The sequence below is a fragment of the Cervus canadensis genome, chromosome X, assembly GCF_019320065.1.
Source record: "Cervus canadensis isolate Bull #8, Minnesota chromosome X, ASM1932006v1, whole genome shotgun sequence".
NCBI lineage: Eukaryota > Metazoa > Chordata > Mammalia > Artiodactyla > Cervidae > Cervus > Cervus canadensis.
In genome coordinates this window covers 50,744,753-50,767,523 of record NC_057419.1, presented here as the reverse complement: position 1 = coordinate 50,767,523, position 22,771 = coordinate 50,744,753, and the positions used below count along the sequence as shown (strand labels likewise).

The 22,771-nt window shown below is 40.2% G+C and overlaps 1 protein-coding gene and 1 pseudogene across 3 annotated transcripts in view; one reads left to right on the top strand and one right to left on the bottom strand.

The window, feature by feature from the left end:
• The window catches only part of ZNF81 (zinc finger protein 81), an 89,540-nt gene that overhangs the window by 59,884 nt on the left and 6,885 nt on the right, over positions 1 to 22,771 (bottom strand). For all 3 annotated transcript variants that reach the window (XR_006267370.1, XM_043457756.1, XM_043457755.1), the window contains exon 3: positions 22,388 to 22,634. Coding sequence is in view for 2 of the 3 variants with exons in the window: in XM_043457756.1 (XP_043313691.1) it covers positions 22,388 to 22,459 (72 nt within the window). In the remaining variant the exon portion in view is untranslated. The remainder of the gene's footprint in view (positions 1 to 22,387; positions 22,635 to 22,771) is intronic.
• Positions 1,771 to 2,123, top strand: LOC122434666 (annotated as a pseudogene).

The window sequence follows — 22,771 nt, the reverse complement described above, 5'->3', positions numbered from 1 at the left end:
TACAATAAAAAGACTTAAGACAATTTGGGGCACAGGTAGGGCATTGCAGACAGTGGATTCCAGCTTCTGCAGAGAGGGCAAAACTTTTGGTGGAGTACTAACCTAAGGCTCTGATTTGGCCCCTAGAATTTGAAGAGATTTCTGAACAGCTGAAACTGGCTACAGTCTCTCCCCCAGCTTTGAGGATTCCAAATTTTGAAAAACCTTCCCACTTGTTTTGTCATGAAAATAAAGGCACTGCTAGTGGAATTTTAACTCAAAAGGTAGGATTAGACTATAGACCAAAGACACCTTTCTCAGTTCTTCTGGAGACTGTGACACTGTGAGTGCATGGATGCCTCCAACTGGTAGTAACAGCCACCACACTTAGTGAAAAGACACACACCCTTGCCCTGGGTCACTTACTTGTACATCTCACAGGCTGTGACAGCTATCCTACAAGTGCCTAAGATTCAGCAGTTATCACTATGCCATTTGACTAACTGAATAAGCATTACTATCCAATCTGAATCTTGTACTTGGAAGATGCAATCTCTTTTTTTATATTCCTTTAAAAAAAACTTTATTAAAGTATAGTTGATTTACAGTGTTGTGTTAATATCTGCTGTACAGCAAAGTGATTTGGTTATACACATATGTATTCTTTTTCATATTCTTCTATTATGGTATATCACAGAATATTAAATATACTTTGCTGTCTTATACAAGAGGATCTTGTTGTTTATCCATCCTATATATAATAATTTACATCTGCTAACCCCAAACTTCCAACCCTTCTTCCCTCCCCACTCCCACCCCATTGGCAACCACAGCTATGTTCAAAAGATGCAATCTCCTAAACCCTGCTACTCTATTACCAGCTCCTAACCAAAGAAACGACCACAAGTGTACAATGGTGGGTCTGGCAGTCCAGTGGTTAGGACTCCAAGTTTCCACTGCAGGGGGCATGTGTTTGATCCCTTTTCAGGGAACTAAGATCCCGCATATTGAGTAGTATGGCAAACATACAAAAATCCAAAAGACAAACAAAATAAAAAAAGACCAAACAAGCGTACAATGATAGTAGCAGAAGACACTAGGCAGCAAGTAAATTTTTCTGATACTCCTGTTCAAACTGCATACATGAGGGAATTCCCTGAGGGTCCAGTGGTTAGGACTGCGCTCACACTGTGGAGGGGGTGGGGGGGCAGGTTCAATCCCTGGTTGGGTAACTAAGATCCTGCAAGATGCGTGGTGCAGACAAAAAAAATTGCACACTTGATAATGTTTACTGATGTGCCACACATCCAAGATGAAAAGGGTCCATCTTGAGGCTTCATATGCTGGGGTGACTGCTCAATAAATCTTGGAAGATTACGTTTTGCCTAGAATTTAATCTGCACTAACAGCCAGGTTAATTTGCAGCTCTAGGGCTGCAAATCTTGGTTCAAGACCCAAAGAAAGCCTACATACTGATAGTAAATATGTGTTTGGTGTCTGTTGTGTAATGAGACAAATTTGAAAAAAAAGGGGGGGGGGGATTCTTGACTTCAGTGGGAACTAAAATATCTCATGGAAAATCAATATCCAAGTAATTAGCAGCTTCGAAGCTACCTGTTCAGACATCAGTAATCCATTGTAGAGTCCACATAGGGCAGAATGACCAAATTTCTAAAGGCAATGATCTTGCTGACAGAGCTGCAAAAGTCACTGTTAAAACATAGCCAATTCAACTTAGAAACCCCACTTCTAATACAACAAGAAACTTTCATTCTGTTTTAAATAATATGCTTTCTGAACCTGTTGAGCTTGCAAGTGCAGGGGGTGGGGCCCCATGGCTTCCCCCTATGTCTCCAGGCCACCGACCTGTGGAGTTCAACCCTGACTTCATAGTGCGCATGATACTCAAAGTGGAGTGGGCGGTACTTCTGGAGGTTGTGGACACCCTGCATCTGATCGAGGTGCCTAAAGAGCTGATTCAGGGATACGAGCATAACGAGGAATTTCTGAGAAAGATGCACCACGTGCTGCTGGAGGTGGAGGTGTTGGAGGGCACCCTGCAATGTCCAGAGTTGGGACATCTACTCCCCATCAGCCGTGGGATCCCCAATATGCTGCTGAGCAATGAGGAAACTGAGACTTAAACTGTGCCAGGCACCAGTTTTTCACTCTATGCTTGTGTGTATCTTTGTTTATACATATCTTGTTTGCTAGTCCTATCCTGTGTATCCTTAACCCTTGACAGTGACACACCACACACACTGTTTTCGAGCTCGATATTATATTTTTTTCTCATTAAAGGTTCAAAACCATAATAATAATAATAATAATAATAATAAGCCTCCTAAAAGGAAATGAACAAATGGGTTAAGAAAAAGGCTAAAAAGAAGTTTGACTATACTATGGAAAGTACCTAACAATATAATTCTTATTCCATGGTCTGTATACTTGGCTGGTATCATTGTGTCATCAACAAAATCAGTTAAGTAAGAGCAATTTTAAAGGCATGAGACTCTCACTACAACTATCAAAAAGATGAACTTACTCAAAATGTATTAAAGAGATGTGTTATCTGTCAGCAGAATTCTGTACAAGCTACTCCCATGGTAAGCACCAGACGCTTCCCCATGCAACTTAGCCAACAGGAACTGCTAGTAGCTGGAGTTCATAGAAGCGATGCTGGCAGAAGGTTTTGTCTACCTATGATGTGTATGATGTCAGAATCGCCTGAAGTTTCCCTTTCTTCAAAAAGACAATGCTCAAGCAATGGTAAAGGTTCTCTTAATAAATATAATTTACACCTTAGGGATACCAGGCATATTGAATCAGACAGAAAGTCACTTTATTTCCACCGTTGTTCAGGAATTATAAAATGTTTTTTTCAGATTTCTATAAGCTATCATATACCCTATCATTCTTAATCCTGTGGACATGTATTAATACAACAAATGAATCTAACTCTGAAGAAACTTACTGGCCAAGATTCAGCAACCAATTAGGGTAAAAAGGCCTACAACTTTACCACTAGCTTGTTAGAAATTAGAGCACCCTTGCCAGCAAGCATAAAATCACTCTCTTTGAACTTATAAATAGCAGGTCTATAGATTTTGGTCTGAGACCATGTCCTGTGCCTAATTTAATCGAATCTTCCCATAATCACACTCAGGTCTTAACAGGGTTTCTCTTCCTCAGAAACTCTGAGACATGAAGTCATAAAAACCTGGAAGGACTCCCTGGAAAAAGTCTGCCACATCTATCAAAAAGGAGATCTCATCTACATAAAAGTGTCCCAGGAAAAGACAGGCTGTCCTCACACTGGGAGAAACCTTTCCAAGTGCTCATTCCCCATGTAGGCTGTCCAAGTTAAAAAAAAATGGATCCATGCTTTTCCTGTGAAGGTAGCACCTCAGGAGGACTGGACTGTTGCTCCCACAAAGGACTTGAAATTTAAGTTTTCTAGAGTGATTCATACTGGTGTTGAGCTCAACTGAAAAGAGGTTGAAGGGTAGCAGAATACGCCACTTTGGCATAAGGATTATTTTGAGCTGAATGCAGTTGAGAAGAAGCAGGTACAAGAAAAGCTCCCTGCCCTCCCATTTGCCTAAAAGCAAGATAAAAATTTTCATGGGAGACTGGGACTCACATATATACACTACTATTTATTTAGAAAATAGATAACTAATAAGAACCTACTGAATAGCACAGGGAACTCTACTCAACATTCTGTAATGACTTATATGGAAAAAAAATTTCAAAGAATGGGCATATGTATATGTATAACAGATTCACTTTGCTGTACAGTAGAAACAAACACAACATTGTAAATTGACTATACTACAATAAACATTTTTTAAAGATATAAATTTTCAACAATGTCTCTCTTCTCTACCAGGAGGACAAAAGTTAATCATGGAGCTCTATGGTGACCTAAATGGGAAGGAAGTCCAAAAAAGAGGGGATATTATGTATATGTATGGCTGATTCACTTTGCCACACAGCCAGAAATAACACATTGTTTTTGCAACTATATCCAATAAAATTTTTTAAAAAAGAAAAAAAAAGTTAATCATGGGAGGCAACTTTAGATCCTTTCAGCCTGGAGATGGCACCTACATAACAAACTTTATTAACTAGCCTTTATTTACCATTAGTCTCCTCCCATATATTTACCTTCCCACTGTATGCTGCCCTTGGAAGATTAAAACTGCTTTGTTTTGTCCTGTCATGTCCCCATAAATTTACTGTTTTTTGTTAAAGATGCTATATGAGCAAGCGTTGTAAACCACAGCTTTGAGTTACTACTCATTGTTCCCTGGGTAACGGCCATGTATACTTGAGGTATATAAGTTAATAAACTTGTTTTCTCATATTAATTTGTCTTTTGTTAAAGAGCTCTCGGCCAAGAACTTAGAGTGGAAAGAAAATTATTTTTTTTCATCCCCTACAAGCAAACATTACTATTCTCATAGATGCCTTGCTGTCCTTGTCATAGGAGGATTATTTCAATTACCTAAGAATCAAATTTTACTAGAAAACATATATCACACTGTTTTTTTTCTATGCTCCAACTAATGGTCTCCACAATTACATATTTCTGATAAATTCCATACTGTAATCCTAGAACAGACATAATCTGGACTTAAAATTTAGAACAACCCAATTATTGGCAGAGTAAAGGTGGAACCATCTTCATGAGTAATTTTTGATAATACCAAAGCAAAGTAACTAATATGAATCAAGATACTCCAGCCCTAAATTTGACACAAAAATGTTTTTGCTAACTACTTTGATTGGAAGGATCTTTGTAGAAGAATTCTCTTAACTATACTACAATCAAGAGAACTGTTGCTCTCTCACCTTTACTACTGTAGGAGATTGGTTCAATAAAACTACTGATAGCTGTAAAGACAGTCATAGTAAATTGCTTGTCTGTGCTAAGTCTCTTCGTCGTCTCTGACTCTATGCTACCCTATGGACTGTAGCCCACCAGGTTCCTCTGTCCATGGGATTCTGCAGGCAAGAATACTGGAGTGGGTTGCCATGCCCTCCTCCAGGGAATCTTCCTGACTCAGGGATGGAACCCACATCTCTTGTGTCTCCTGCCTTGGCAGGTGGGTTCTTTACTCCTAGAGCCACTTACCTCATACAAACTGGTGAGAAACCTACCAACATACTCATACCTATATCTATATCTACATATACATATATATAAAAGAGATCTCCCTACTACGTATGGAACATGGCAATGCCCTGAAGCCTATTTTAGTAGCCCCGCAGGATTATTGGTGGATAGCTTCTCTTAATATATCTGAGGCTACTACCAGTCTTCAAAACAAGACATGTATCTCTTGAGCTCTCTCATTATGAAGTCTGTGTAAGGGACCTGTTTGGGGCTGTACAAGAGCAAAAGGAGGCTTATTAGAATACAATCCTGGAAGAAACAGGAACAGGCACAGGTACAGCTAACTCTTTGGACAGTAAGACTTTGAATAATAAACTTAAGTGTTTTGGAATAATTAAAAAAGCATATAATACAACTGCAAACTGGATGGAATCATGTCATGCAAAATGTTTAAAAGCTGTGGAACCTCAAGTCAAATAAAAATTGAAAACATATGGGAATTGGACTCTTTGGAATGATGTAATAATAGAGCAAAAATCACCATATAGGTCTCAGAGCCACTCAACTGGACAGTCCAGAAGCAGTTAGTTATCAAATAACTCCAGAATATCATCATTAGTTCAGAATTATAGCACTATTCATATTCAAAGGAACAAACACTCAGTGAATTAGTATTAGACTATGGCTTTACCAGTAGGGATAGAAGGATGGTGTGAAATCACCCAATTAATAGACGAACAGAAATCTAGCATTTATAGCTGGCAATTGCAGCAGATAGGTCTTATGACACTGAATTAATTTTAGGATGCATGTTCTCTCCAGTCCTGGTACGGATAAACAAAAGAAGATGCCTATTATTCATGGAGATTTGCATGCCTGTTACTGATTTGGACTACTGCAAGCAGTGGCTCAGAGGCTGGGTTGTTCCTTAAGACTTAAAATAATTAAGTGAAAGTGAAAGTCACTCAGTCATGTCCAACTCTTTGTGATCCCATGGACTATGCAGTCCATGGAATTCTCTAGGCCAGAATACTGGAGTGGGTAGCCTTTCCCTTCTCCAGGGGATCTTCCCAACCCAGGGATCGAACCCAAGTCTCCCGCACTGCAGGCAGATTCTTTACCAGCTGAACCACAAGAGAAGCCCAAAAATAATTAAAGCCAAATACATTAAGCACTGAAAGTTCAATCTGTACCCTTCAAAGAGTGTTTCATAATAATATACTAGAAATGACTATGGGTGTCTTTGTGTTTTGCATCTGGGAAATATTATCTGGGGAGATGGAACCATTACTGCATTGCTAAGTTATGTACGTGTGATGCTGATTATTGAAAGACAAGAATTCAGGAGAAATTCATTGGACCTTATAAGAAAAAACTCAATTAAAAATTAATTATCAGGCCTCCAGAGAGCTACTCCTTGGGCTTGGATTGGGTACGACTTCATAAGTTTTATTTTTTTTTTTTTTAGTTGTTCAGTCATGTCCCACTCTTTGTGACCCCATAGACTATAGCCTGCCATGCTTCTCTGTCCATGGAATTTTCCAGGCAAGAATACTGGAGTGGGTTGCCATTTACTTAGGAACCCTTCAAAGGAGTGCTTAAGGAATGCAAAGGAGTGCTTTAGGAACTACAAAGTAGTACTTAAACAAGTAATCATTTGAAAGAATAAGCAACAAAGATAACATAACAATTTATAAAAGTAACATATGAGTAATAGAGAACTTCTTCACAATTGCTAATCAAGAATGTGCTATAACCACTGGTAAGACATATTTAAAGGCTTTTTTCTCCAACATGTATATTGCACTTTGTAAAAAATTGCGGGACAGTTGCTTTACAATGTTGTATTAGTTTCCTCTGTACAACAAACTGAATCAGCTATATGTATACATATATCACCTTCCTTTTGGACCTCGCTTCCACAGCCTTCCCCCAATTCCATCCATCTAGGTCATCACAGAGCACCGAGCTGAGCTCCCTGTGCTATAGAGTAGGTTCTTTGCACTGACTTTTATTTTTTTATTCCCCCCCCCCGCCCCGGTGTAAACTTTATTATACGGCTTTCCTCCTTACACCTAGTTGACACCTGCAATATCTGTAAACAAAAACCCTAGTTAACAAAGATAGGAGTGGACAGACAGTATTGTACCATAAGCTATCGTAGTGGAGGTCCCTTCAAACATTAGACATATTTGTGCTGTCAGAAGAGAACATGATGTTTCTGATCCTTGCAGCTGTTGGAAGAGAGGTATCAGGAAGTGCAAAGATGTCTTAGAAAGGTAAACTTTCTCTACTATTTTCAATATATTTTTTTCAACTATTTTCAATCTGAGAAAGGTAAATGGTCTCTCTTGTCTTTCTTTTTCTTTTCTAAATTTATTTATTTTAATTGGAGGCTAATACTTTACAATATTGCAGTGGTTTTTGCCAAAAATCAACATGATTCAGCCACGGGCACATATGTGTTCCCCATCCAGAATCCCCCTCCCACCTCCCTCCCCATCCCATCCCCCAGGGTCATCCCAGTGCACCAGCCCTGAGCACCCTGTCTCATGCATCAAACCTGGACTGGTGATCCGCTTCACATATGACAATATACACGTTTCAACACTACCCTCTCAAATCATCCCACCCTCGCCTTCTCCCACAGAGTCCAAAAGACTGTTCTTTACATCTGTGTCTCTTTTGCTGTCTCGCATATAGGGTCATCGTTACCATCTTTCTAAATTCCATATATATGCATTAGTATACCGTATTGGTGTTTTTCTTTCTGACTTGCTTCACTCTGTATAATAGGCTCCAGTTTCATCCACCTCATTAGAAATGATTCAAATGTATTCTTTTTAATGGATGAGTAATATTCCATTCTGTATATGTACCACAGCTTTCTTACCCATTCGTCTGTGGATGGAAATCTAGGTAGCTTTCATGTCCTGGCTATTGTAAACAGTGCTGCAATGAACACTGGGGTACACGTGTCTCTTTCAATTCTGGTTTCCTTGGTGTGTATGCCCAGCAGTGGGACTGCTGGGTCGTATGGCAGTTCTATTTCCAGTTTTTTAAGGAATCTCCACACTGTTCTCCATAGTGGCTGTACTAGTTTGCATTCCCACCTACAGTTTAAGAGGGTTCTTTTTCTTGGCACCCGCTTCAGCATTTATTGTTTGTAGACTTTTTGATAGCAGCCATTCTGACTGGCATGAGATGGTACCTCATTGTGGATTTGATTTTCATTTCTCTAATAAGGAGTGATGTTGAGCATCTTTTCATGTGTTTGTTAGCCATCTGTATGTCTTCTTTGTAGAAATCTCTGTTTAGATATTTGGCCCATTTTTTGATTGGGTCATTTATTTTTCTGGAATTGAGCTGCATGAGCTGCTTGTATATTTTTGAGATTAAATCTTTGTCAGTTGCTTTGTTTGCTATTATTTTCTCCCATTCTGAAGGCTGCACTGACTTTTAAAATTCATCCTATGGTGATTTTCCTAACTGCTTAATTATGCTATTATATGGACTTGCTACATATTTAGGTGGCCGCACACTGCCCAGACAAAGGTAGAAATTACAATGGAGATAATTAGAAAAGTGTGTTATTATTATAAAAGGGAAAGTGCAAGGATTTTTAAAAATGGAATTTTCCCTGTTACTGAAAAAGATCTTCTGCCTTTTCTTAGAGTATTTCCTTGAGAAAACTGGTATTTGTAAATGCTTCCTCTGCCACTTACATGTATATCAAAATATATGGAAATCTTTTAAACAGTTAAATAAGCCTTTTGTCAGCATTATAACCCAGGAATGTTTTTCTTAAGGACCTGGGATTTTCTTAAGGGTCTTCTTAAGGGCCACCTCACTGACATATAAACATTAAGGAAGATGGTACCCTATTTTCCTGTCACCTTATTATAGGTGCGTGGCTCTAAGCTGGAACTCTCTGATTGTCATAGAGAAAAGAGAAGTTCAATTTTGCCTTTGGATAAAGGCAATTAACTAGCACAGATAGCCACTCCCGTTATCAGCTGAACTTAGGATGAACTATAAAAGAAGGTAGGACAAATCATCCTGTTAAGTCCTCTTGCATGAGGACTCGATAAATTATCATGTGTCTTGAAAACTAGCATGTAATGGAATCTATATGCTCTGTCACAGAAAAGGATGAATGAGATTTCCTTCTGTCTTTGCAATCTCTTTAGCTAACTGCTTGTGATGCACACTGTGGTCTGCTTTGATGCTTGTGTGCTGTGCTGTGTTTAGTCTCTTAGTTGTGTCCAACACTTTGTGACCCCATAGACCGCAGCCCATTAGGCCCCTCTGTCCATGGGGAATCTCCAGGCAAGAATACTGGAGTGAGATGCCATGCACTCCCAGGGGATCTTCCCAACCCAGGGATCGAACCCAGGTCTCCAATATTGCAGGTGGATTCTTTACCATCTGAGCCACCAGGGAAGCCTAAGAATACTGGAGTGGGTAGTCTATTTCTTCTCTGGGGGACTTCCCCACTCAGGAATCGAATGGGGTCTGCTGCATCGCAGGTGGATTCTTTACCAGTTGAGCTACCCAGGAAGCCCTGCTTTGATGCTTATTCAATAACAAAACCATTTTCTTTCTATTTTAAATTTGAAGAGATTTCATGGGTTGCCAAGAGCTTTAACTTTTTTTCCCCTAAACTGCAAACATGCTGACTATGGCTACTGATTTTTATGCAACTATAAAGTATCTCATCACTGACTCAGGGGTCTCATGGCCTCTGTCAACATACTTGAAACTGTGGCACACCAGCGTGTTAGCTTAAAATCTCAGCCCCTTCACAGTTCTTCACACCAGCACCATGACGAGTTGGCATTCACATGGCAAGACCTTCCATACACACTGGCAGGGCTTTCCCAGGGGTAATGAGAGCACCATCAGTGAGTGGGTCAGACTTTAGCAAGACTGCCTCTACCCTCTGCTGTCCAACCTTTTCACTGTATAGATGAAGTCTTGGTTAGCCAGTCAGAAGCCTTAGTCTCACTGGCTCCACCCTTAGTATTATCATGCCTTTGCCACATCAGAGGTGACTGGTAAGCCCTGACAAAATGCAAATAAATTGTCTGGGACCTCTGGATGGATTCATGATGCTCTGTTCCTCTTGCAGTCAAAGAAGACCTACCTCTTTGAACCTTACGCAAAAAAAGGAAGTCCAGCACCATCCTGGGCTCTTTGGGAAAAGGAGACAGTATGTGCCTTGCCTGGACATTCTACTAGATCCTTCATATTTGCTAAACTGCGATGTCCCTTGAGTGAGGCCAAACCAATGGGCCAGTGTAGGACTATCCGGCATGCTGTGGCACATTCTCTGCTCTCTATCTTCAGGGTCCTCAAAGCCTCAATGACCCTGCTGAGTTACCAGTCTGTGTAACTGACGGTGTTGCCTGTTGGGGCCAGTAGCAAAGGGAAGCCCATCTGGAAAAGCTCCTTAGGGTACCAGCTTTTCTTCTTCCTTACACAGCTACTACCTACACCCCCTATGAAAAGCAGCTATTAGCTTTCCACTGGGCCCTTGTCCAAACTGAACACCTGACCCATGGAGTCCATCTAGCCTGACAGTCCCATCTGGGGGTAGGTCAATTCAGACTCGATGACTGACAAGGTTGGAAGGACTCAACAAGCCTCCATTTGTCAAACGGAAAGAGTATATTCAAGAGCACAGCTGGCCCAGCTCCAGCAGCATCTTGGCTTCAGAGGAAAATGGGACAGCTATCCCTTTCGGGGAAAATTTATTTCCCACTCTGCCAACCATAGAGCAAGGCTGCTGGGCTTTGTGGGGCACTTGATTCATAGATGATTCCTCAAATGCCTGAATCTGATCCACTAACCACTGGACTTAGCTGGAATCTAACATTCTCTTCAACCTTAGCAGAACTGAGAATAGATGTGGGCGCTCCCTTCAGCAGGCAGAACTCAAGGCTATTCTTATAACTCTGGCCAATACTCCCTTTGATAATCTACTGACTCTGAAGCTGCAGCCAATGTCCAGTTGTTCAGTCTCCCACTTGGAAGACTACCGGCTGGGAGGCTGGATGGCCCTCCTTAGTATGGTGAGTCATGGAAACAAATCGAGGCTGCTAACTGAATGGTCTGGATCACCTATGTAGGTCTCATGGTAAGGGTCCATTCTCTGATACCATTGACTAGCAGCATACTGTTGATGGAGCTCTCAGGGCCCAAATCACTGCTATTGCTTTTCTGCATCCATCATCACGTGGACATGGCAACAAACACATCCATCATCACAGAATGGGCACAAATTACAAGACCATATCTTACTGATGCAGAACTTACCATGGCCGGCCAAACTGTGACTCCTTCTAAAAAAATGGTCTGTTGGGATGAGGAAGAGCACATTGCATGAATTGTGGGCCTGCCTGCTCCTGGCACACAGCATCGCATCTCAAGAACCCGTTCTCAGGGATTTCACTGTATGCTCTTGCATACAACTGTTGATATTTTTTCACGTTGAAGTGTTGCTATTTCAGTCTGCTCAGCTGACGCCAGCCACTCCACTGTGGCCCTTAGAATTAATCAGTGTCAGGTATTCAGGATCCTGGACTATTTACTTGCAGCCTGAGAGTGGTATGCCTTTTACTGCAAAAGTCATGCAATGACAGGCTGATAGTCAAGGTATCTGACGGACTTCCACACTCACTACCATCCAGTGGCATCTGGTATGGTCAAGCACTGGAACGGCCTCCTCAAAAATGGACTCAAATTAGGAACTGATCAATCAAACCTATGTAGTAGGAGCCCTAAAGACAATAATTGGTACCCTCAGGAGAAAATATGGCAGCCCAGACAGTTCAGTGTGACTAAATGCTGCCTTAGGGGATACTAGAAATGCATAAAAACAACACAGTGCAAATGCCAGTGCTAAAACAACACAGGCCAGAATAGAGCTCTGATTCAGTGGGTTCCTGTTAAGGGGAACACAGGAGGAAATTCAGCATCCATAAACCCGGAGCCTGGCTGGGGGCAAGCCCCTTGAGCTTTTTATCAGTTAAAGAAAAAGGGAAAATACAGCTAGTTGATGAGAGAAAGTTCTTCTTTATAGAAACATTCCAGCCAATAAATCCAGAAGGAATGACAGAATTAGAATATTATGATTTTGTAACTCCTAGTGAATTAATGATCTAGGCAATGATAAAAATCAATCATCAGATAAAAAACTAATGAGGAACCTAATAAAGAATGGATCAGACTAACAACCTCTAATATCACAGAAAGAATCAACCAAACGTTTCCTGGAAATTTTCAGATAATTCTTTGGCAGACTCTCCAGGATGAGATTACAAAGAGGCTCTTACTTTCTATGTATTATTAAGCACTTTTTGCAATAATAATGATCATTGGAAAAATAAACTTTATATGTTTAAAAAAATTTTTAAATGGACTCCAAAGGATTTCAGAGTCTACCACCCTTACCTGCTTCTGGTTCATACACCCTATTATGGCAGTTGGGTCAATGAATATGGCTGGAAAGGAATCAGCTCTTTTCAGCTACTCCCTGGGTAGGTAACTAAGATCAGGGGTAAAGGGACATATTTTGACAACGTGGGATCCCCTGTTGAACATCCTGGATATAATCTTTCTTTCACCGAGTGACCTAGACCAGCCTGGCTGCTAACCCTCTGGATGGCAGCCCAGCCAGCAGTGGGGGAGCCTGAGAGACTGAAATTTAATTCTGGTTCAGCTACCTGGATTCTACCGTTGGATGGACACTGTCCTAGATCGAAAGACTAATTACTACTTGGTTCAGTACACTGCTTACCATGTCCCCCTACAGCGACCCACACAGGCCAAAGTACACAACCTAACGGATTTCTGTGAATTCATGAAAAACGTCCTTGTCTCTCTTGTACATGATCCATTCAGATAAATGGTCTGGTAAGTAGTAGGAGAAAATTGGGGGGTTAGGTGAATTCATAGCTACGAGAATGGGCCATCATGATTTTGTGTCAGTAGAAGACGAGCAACAACACAGAACCTGAAGAGGAAACACCTTAGACCTCAGAAGTACAGGAAAGTGAAAGGCATTAATGATCTTTGCCTTTCAGAACCACCCCCTGGAGCCTTCCTCACAAAGAAGAATGTCCTGGCACATCTCCCCCAAATTGCAAGAGCCTTAAAGTTAACTGACTGTCAGGTCTTCCAACACCTATGACTGGGATATTATCACCATTCCCCTTTATCTTGCTAAGAAGTCTGTCACAAACAGCAGGGAGGGCCCCAGCTCCTGCATCGAACACTCAGAACACCTGTGAACACCTCCAAATGTCTTCCTGAACCATTGCCACTGGCCATCGCTCAGCAATTCTATGGGGCAGAAGAATGCCATGTGTCTGATGGCATGGACATCTAGGACTAGACTCAAGTTTTCAGACAGAACTGACAACCTGTGACAATGCTGAACTTCACCTAAGCCCCCAAAACAGTGACAGTCAAGAAATCCTCACCCCTCATCTGTGTTCCTTTTTCAGAAATGACTTACCACAAAGAACCATTCTTCCCACATGACTTAGGTCAGCCTGGCTGTCCACTCTTTCCCATGACCCCACACAACTTGGAAATGACTCCCTTGTTTACCTGTGACAAGGCCAAATGCAGAGCTTTCTCCTTGTGCCTGAATCTGTGGACAAGGCCAGACACAGACCCTTTACTCCCCATTATCTGTCTCATGAATGATTAACTGAGATTAGGCATTTGGCTCCCTTACATATTTACAAATGATGCGACCAACAAGGGCTTAATTTCCAAAATAGCCAGACAGCTCATACAACTCAGTAACCAAAAAGCAGACAAAAAGCCCAAACAAAAATAGGCAGAAGACCTAAACAGACATTTCTACAAAGAAGACATACAGATGGCCAATAGGCACATGAGAAGATGCTCAACATCACTATTAGAGAAATGCAATCAAAACTACAATGAGGTATCACCTCACACCAGTCAGAACGGCCATCATCAAAAAATCTACAAATAGTAAATGCTGGAGAGGATGTGGAGGAAAGGGAACCATAACTGTACGCATGTTTCTCTAACATGCGTAATATAGATAGGTCTAACTATATTGTTCTCCTCAACAACAATAAGAGAACCATAGGATTCTTCACTTTTCTTTAACTCACTCTCCAACTACCTCTTATGTGTCCCTCTTCATTTTAGTTCCAATTTGTAATGATATACATTCATATACATTTGCATTGTAATTTTTCATTTAGATAACAGAAACAAGCACTGAGGTCAAAAATATACTTGAAGAAAACTTTATCACGCTAATCGAAAATGCAAAGATTACTTGAAGAAAGTACAGACATACATTGTACTTTAGTAATAAATCTGAATTATTAGAAAGAGACAAATGGCCCTCTTAAAGTACAAGATTAATACAAATTCACTGACAACAAGAGGATTCTTATTAAATTTGGTAAGCAGACTATAAATTGTGTATGGAAAATAAAACAGTCAAGGAAACAGTAAATTTCTGAAAAAGAAGAGTAATCAGAGACTTAGCCCACCTATTTATTAGAATAAACTATAAATGCAAAGGAATTAGAATCATATAGACTATGACCATTAGATCAATAGAAGAAAATAAGGTTCATAAATACACACACAATTATATATTATAATGTGTGTATATATGATGAACTGCAGCACGTTAGTGGGGAAACTCTAGGTTATTCAACAAATAGTGATGGGACAAACGTGTAACCATGTTGAAGAAAATGAAGACTGATCCCCAGCTAAGACTTTACAACAACCATCAAAAATCAAGACAGTCACAGAAGTAAAAGCAAAACCAAAGACATGAAAGCACTAAAAAGAAAATGCACAGGACTTTCCTGGTAGTCTGGTGGTTAAGATGCCCTGCTCTCGATTCATGGGGCAAGGGTTTGATCCCTGGTCAGGGAACTAAGATCCTGCATGCCACATGGCATGACCCCCCCCAAAAAATAAGACAGAAGGAAAAAAAAAAGAAAGTTGCAGTAATTTTATTTTTAAATATAGATAAGCAATAGGGAAGGCCATCGACTTATGGCACAAAACTTGGAGGACACAAAAGATTGATCAGCACAATTTTGTGAATCGCATGAGAAAACATCAGAATTTTTCTTTTAAAAGGCAATTGAGAAGTTGAGGGAAAATATTTGGGACGCACATAAAAGACAAAGAGCCACTGTCTTTAATATATAAAGAGCAACAACCTAATAGAAAAATGGGCAAAGGAAATTTAAAATCAGCTTAGAAAAAATAATATAAATAGGTCTTTAAACACAATTACATGTATTCAACATCAGTCATGATACAAGACATGCAAATTAGATCTGTAGTAAGATACCATGTTTTAACCTATTACATGGGCCAAAAAGAAAAATATGACAAGATGCTGTTCTGTCTTGAGTATGCTGAAAACAGGCATTCTTATACAATTGAAAAAACCCACAAAGAAGGTCATTTTGCTATAACAATCAAAAATCAACCCAGGGATGGAACCCAGGTCTCCTGCATTGCAGGTGGATTCATTACCATCTTAGCCACCAGGGAAGCCTGGAAATGTCTTAAATGTCTGTTAACAGGGGGCTGGTTATATTGTGATATATCCATATAACTGAATAAGATTCATCCTTGAAAAGAATGAGGCAACTTCTTACATCTATTTATTTAATTATCTATACATTTAATTATCACTAAGACTTATTAATAAATGAGAAAACTGTTAGAAGTTTAGAAATGGATACAGCTGTGTGTGTGTGTGTGTGTGTGTGTGTGTGTGTGTGTGTGTCCTTGTAGCTGCCCTTGGAAAGGGTATATGGGAGATTAAGGTCAAAATTGGAGGGCATGTATTCTCTTTCAAAAGATTTTTACAAAATATAATATTCACACAAAAATCCAGCAACCTAAATATTTGGCCTAACTAATTATTCAAGGCAAATACCTACCTAATTCCCACTCTGGTCTGGAAACAGAACATTGCCAGCTCTTTGCCCAGGAGCCTCCTCATGCCTGAGGTCAAAGAGTTGGACACGACTGGACGACTGAACAACAACAACCTGGTACACTAGCCAAGGATTTCTCTTGGGTATTTTCTAGAAGAGTTTCTTCATATGGTCTACACATGCTTTGATGAAGAAAGCTAAAATGTTTTCCAAAGAGACTGTACCAGTTTACACTCCCACCAGCAGTCTATGGACTGCTCATATGAGCTAATACATCAGCAACTATATGTGCTGAGATGACTATATGAGCTACTGATACAAACCCTTATCCTTGCTAACAGTTGTCATTGTCAGGCTTCTTAATTTTAGCCATTCTGGTGGAGGTATGGTAGGATTACATTGTGGTTTCACTTTTGCATTTCCCTGATTTCCCTGCATTTCCCTGAGTACCGTCTCAGGTGTTACTAGCCATTTGGATTTCTTCCTTTGTCACACACCTATTCAAATAACCCCTCTGACTACAGGGTCATCTGCTTTTTCTTACTGTTCTACTGTTCTTTATGCATCCTGGGTACAAGTCCTCTGTTGTCTGTCTCTTCTTCCACTCTGCGGCTTGTGATTCTCTTTTCAATGGAAATAAGTTATCATGGAAGTCAGGACAGTGATTACCTTTGGAAGTAGGGAAATTCTGGAATGCTAGCGATGGACATTTTCTAGACCTACACAGTGAAAAATTACTGAGCTGTACATGTCTGTTTTGCACACTTTTCTGTACGTATGTTATATTTCACAACAAAAATATTTTTTAAAAGATAGGATCTAGGACCCACTAACTCCATCCCTATTGTACAGTCAAGAGAGGGTGGACACACAGACATGACATGAACAAAAACGTTCATGGCAGCATGGTTTATAACTCACATTCTATTTTACCAAAAGATTTAAAATGACCAAAAACTGATAAGAATTTGTTTTATGGGATACCTTTCCTGAACTAAAAAAAGAAAAAATAACAGTGTGCGCTCAATGGCTTTTACTTACATAAAGAAATTCATGCAGAGAAAACTAATTTGGTTATATGTATTAAAGAGAGGTAAACAGCGAGTTCCCTGGTAGTCCAGTGGTTTAAGACTCTATGCTTCCACTGCAGGGGGCGTGGGTTCAATCCCTGGTCAGGGGACTAAGATGCCACATGCCCTATGGTGCAGCCAAAAACTAAATAAAAATAAAAAATAAAGAGATGTGAATAGATAGGAAAAAGAAGAATTTAGACTGTATATAGCTTTTCATGTTTTAAAATGTTATATAGATTTAAAATTTTGTTTTTGAGCCATCTGACTATATTGTCATTTAAAAATTAAATTTAAAAACTATTATATTAGTAGTTGAATAATAATATTAGTATATTAGTAGTAGAATGATAAGATACTAAACAAAAATTCTGAAAAGAAAAAGAGCTATTTACAACAAAAACATGGGCTTCCCTGGTGGCTCAGTGGTAAAGAATTCACCTGACATTGCAGGAGACATGGGTTCAATCCCTGGTCCAGGAAGATTCCACATGCCACAAAGCAACTAGGCCCGTATGCCACAACCATTGAGCCTGTGCTCTAGAGCCCAGGAACTGCAGCTACTGAAGCCCATGCACCCTAGATCGCCTCCTCCACAGCAAGAGAGGCCACTGCAATGACAAGCCAGAGCACTGCAAGTAGAGAATAGCCCCCACTCACTGCAACTACAGAAAGCCCTTGTAAAGCAACAAAGACCCAACACAGCCTAAACAAACAAATGAATAAAATTATATATATAAAAACATATGTATAGTTGTTATCATAATAGAGGCCATCTTGGGCTTCCACACTGACCCTGCCTAGGGCTATACTGTGTAGTAAGTCTCTTCTCTGTCACCAAGGGCTTTGCATGGATAGTTAATAGATATTGCTTAATGATCAGTAGATCTTGTGGCCTCTAGGCTCTATTAGTCTTTAAATAATAATGAAGACCTTCACTGAGGTATTCCCAGTGCCCATAAGACTACTTGCCCATTCGTAAATCTTGACTTAGGAATGCACGTACCCCACCCAGACCCTGGGTTAACTGTGAAATTGTCCCAATCGTCCCTCAGCTATATAGGAGGCAGTTGTGAATGCTTCTGGTTCATCGACCCCCTGATCCCACCCTGTAAGTTACCTATAACAATAAACGGATCCATTGATTATAATATATAGAGTTGCCTGCCTCACTTTTCAGTCTCAAGATACCATCCCAGTATCTTGAGTATCCCTCCATCTTCCAAAAATATAGAACAGCATTAATGAGAGACACAGAAGATGACTTGCGAGATAGTTAAAAAAAAAAAAAACTTTGAGGAAGGAGAGCAAAAGAGAAAGAAATGGAAATCAGTAGAGCAAAGAATTTAAAATACGGAGGATCAACAACTAAAATAAGAGATTTTGAAAAGCAGAAAAAAATGTGTGTATGAGTGGGAAAAGGACTAGACTTGAAACAGGTTTGTAAAATTCTACACAAAAATGATTTCCAACCTAGAATTCTACACTCAGCCAAAAAGATAAATTTATTATCAGGGCCAAATAAACATATTTCCATGGTATTTATTACTTTTTATTTTTATAAAGGTATTTATACTGTTGGTCCTTTATTTTTTTTTCTTTTCTTTTCTTTTTTTTTTTCCATGGACCGGAACCTGGTGGTCTGGAGAATTAGAGATAAAGAGGCTGACATCCCCTGGTTTACGCGGAAAGCCAATTGAGTCCTGTTCTTAGGGCTCGCGCTGCTGCACGTAGGCACCGGGCGCCCTCTCCAGTGGGTGAAGGCACAGTGCGCCTTCTCGAGAGGGTCTTAGAAGCCCTGGCAAGAAAGGGAGCTGAACGGGCCTCCTCGCTCCAAGGAATTAGCCAGAAATAGAGAGAGAGAGAGACGAAAGAAAGAAAGAAAAGACAGAAAGACAGACAGACAGAAAGAAAGACGGAAAGAAAGGAAGGAAAGGAAAGGGAGGGAGGGAGGGAGGGAGGAAGGAAGGAAGGAAGACACGGGGACCAAAGCTCTGATGGAACAAAGGTGTTTTAATCAACATGGCATGGGCATATACACTGTCTTACAAGGTGGTTATTCTCAGCAAAGACAAAGATTAAAATTCCAGGCTTACAAAACATAAGATGATCCCTATCAAAGAGAGAGTTGCAAACAATCACCTTTTACCATTTGGCTCATAAAAAGGAAGAGGGTACTTATCACTGTAATGAGAAATGCCTGGATTCCTCAGCCCCGGGAAAGGCGTGCCTCTCCTCTTAATTGCTGAATATTCAGGAATCAATAAGGGCCAGAGGGTCCCTGACAGATCCAAAACAGCACACAGGAACCCTCTTGTTAAATGCTTCCTGACATTATACAATTATATATATTACATAACTACATTTTACATGACATTTTCAGATATGCAAAGCTTTGTAAAGTTCACTTGTCATGCATCCATTTTCAAGGACGTACTGAAGGATGTACCCCACCCCCCAAATTAGGGGGTAAACCAAGAAAGAGGAAGTCACAGGATCTAGGAAACGAAGGAAAAAACTGTATTCTCAGGGAAGGGAATCTGATACAAGACAGAGGTAAAAAGGATTTCCTGATAGATGGCGAACAGTAGACACCAAAATCATAGCTGTGCGTGAAGGTGAGAGAGCAACCAGACCAGCCTTCAGCAAGTCAACAAGGTCCAGGAGAGATTTTTTTCAAAGAGAAGACACTGATACCCAGAGTTGAGATAGCACTCCCCACTATTACTTGCTGTGTTAACTTGGGCCAGATAGTTCTTCTCTATGCCCCAGTTTCCCCTTGGAGAAGGAAATGGCAATCCACTCCAGCATTCTTGCCTGGAAAATTTCATGGAGAGAGGAGCCTGGGGGGCTATAGTCCATGGAGCTTCAAAGAGCTGAATAAACCACAGCAGGATCCTATATGACCCACCTCCCAGAATATTGGAAATGAAAGCAAAAATAAACAAATGGGATCTAATTAAACTTAAAAGCTTTTGCACAACAAAGGAAACTATAAGCAAGGTGAAAAGACAGCCTTCAGAATGGGAGAAAATAATAGCAAACGAAGAAACAGACAAAGGATTAATCTCAAAAATATACAAGCAACTCCTGCAGCTCAATTCCAGAAAAACAAATGACCCAATCAAAAAATGGGCCAAAGAACTAAACAGACATTTCTCCAAAGAAGACATACAGATGGCTAACAAACACATGAAAAGATGCTCAACATCACTCATTATCAGAGAAATGCAAATCAAAACCACAATGAGGTACCATTACACGCCAGTCAGGATGGCTGCTATCCAAAAGTCTACAAGCAATAAATGCTGGAGAGGGTGTGGAGAAAAGGGAACCCTCTTACACTGTTGGTGGGAATGCAAACTAGTACAGCCGCTATGGAGAAGAGTGTGGAGATTTCTTAAAAAACTGGAAATAGAACTGCCATATGACTCAGAAATCCCACTCCTGGGCATGCACACCGAGGAAACCAGATCTGAAAGAGACACGTGTACCCAAATGTTCATTGCAGCACTGTTTATAATAGCCAGGACATGGAAGCAACCTAGATGCCCATCAGCAGAGGAATGGATAAGGAAGCTGTGGAACATGTACAGAATGGAATATTACTCAGCCATTAAAAAGAATTCATTTGAATCAGTTCTAATGAGATGGATGAAACTGGAGCCCATTATACAGAGTGAAGTAAGCCAGAAAGATAAACACCAATACAGTATACTAACGCATATATATGGAATTTAAAAAAGATGGTAACGATAACCCTATATGCAAAACAGAAACAGAGACACAGATGTACAGAACAGACTTTGGGACTCTGTGGGAGAAGGCGAGGGTGGGATGTTCTGAGAGAATAGCATTGAAACAAGTATACTATCAAGGGTGGGGCAGATCACCAGCCCAGGTTGGATGCATGAGACAAGTGCTCAGGGCTGGTGCACTGGGAAGACCCAGAGGGATGGGATGGAGAGGGAGGCAGGAGGGGGGATCGGGAAGGGGAACACATGTAAATCCATGGCTGATTCATGTCAGTGTATGGCAAAAAACACTGCAATATAAAATAAATAAACAAATAAAAAAGTAAAGGTAGGAAATAAAGTGTTATTAATTTTTTAGAAAAAAAAAGAGTTGGATACAACTCAGCAACTAAATAACAAACAACAGTTTCCCCTTATATAAAATGAGAATAAAAATGGTACCTACTTCTCCAGATTGTAACAAAGATGACTTAGTAGATGTAGTGTGTGTTTAACAGTGCTGGGCTCATAGTAAACATGGTATGAGTATTTATAAGTGATGTCACTATGTGTGTGCCTGACTCTTTGCAACCCCATGGACTGTAGCCGCAGTGGGTTGCCAGTCCCTTCTCCAGGGGATCTTCCTGACCAAGGAATTGAAAGTGAGTCTCACACTGCAGGCAGATTCTTTAACGTCTATGTCTGAACATACAGAGAGGAGATTTAAATAACTAGAAAGAATTTGGAGTTGATTTATTGATATGTATACAGTAAAGCAAAGAAATGATCAATCCATTGAAAAATAGTTAATTCCAGGGAAAAGTAAAAGTTGTGAAGAAACAGTAAGCATGGATACTACATGACTCAACCATAAACAGTCACAATAATAAACACGATAGATCTAATCAGAATAGTGATAGAGGCAAATGTGTATATGAGTAGAGGTGCACGGAAAAGCTAAATCTCTACCTTTCATAGTGGAAAGTCAATAGATAATGTTCAAAACGAAAAAGAAATCCATTAAAAAGTTTAAGAGAGCTTGCTTCTAGGGAGCTGGAATCTGGGCGAAACAAATCAGGGAAGAGTCATTGTTTTAAGAAGACTTTGAGAACTCTTTGGCACCTTTTGTCACTTATAACTAAACTAGAGGCTAATTTCAAATTACAAAGTGGCAAAAAATATTCACAGAAATATTGGGTTAACCAAAAAGTTCATTTGGGTTTTTTTCATAACATCATACAGAAAACCCCAAACAAACATTTTGGCCAACCCAATATATGAGAATGATAAAAGTTTATTAAACTTACTCTTCAAAAAAACTCTGTAAAAATCCTTAAGTTAATATAAATAAATCAACAATGGACAGAAAGAAATTCACATACATAAATCAGCAATAAAAGTCCCCTGATTATGTTGCTTGATTAAAAAAAAACTCATACAAATTAAAATAATGAGATATTATCTTTCATTCTGGAGAATTTCTGTCCCTGGGTGCCTCTTCCTACTCCTTACCTCACAGGAGTTGTCACGTCCCCCTGTAGTCAGGGTCAGGGACGGCCCAGCAGCACTCCGATTGCCTGGCATCTTCCTGCTGGGCTTTACCCCCAGGTTCTCTTGCTGACAACTCTGCCCTTCCCAGGAACCCGAGGTCAGGTGGGCACCTGTGGACTTAACCACAGCTGCTGATGCTGGAAATGGAAGATCTTGCAGCCTTCACCACAGGGTCTGTCCCAAGGGCTAAGCAGAGATTCCAAGAAACCTGGAAAGACAGTGTTCACGTGATCAGTTATTCTGCATTCACCCCACAAGTGCTTCCTGAGAGCACCAAAGTATTGTTATGGCACGGAATACTGTGGAGTAGACAGTCACATCAACCTATTCAACCTATTCACATCG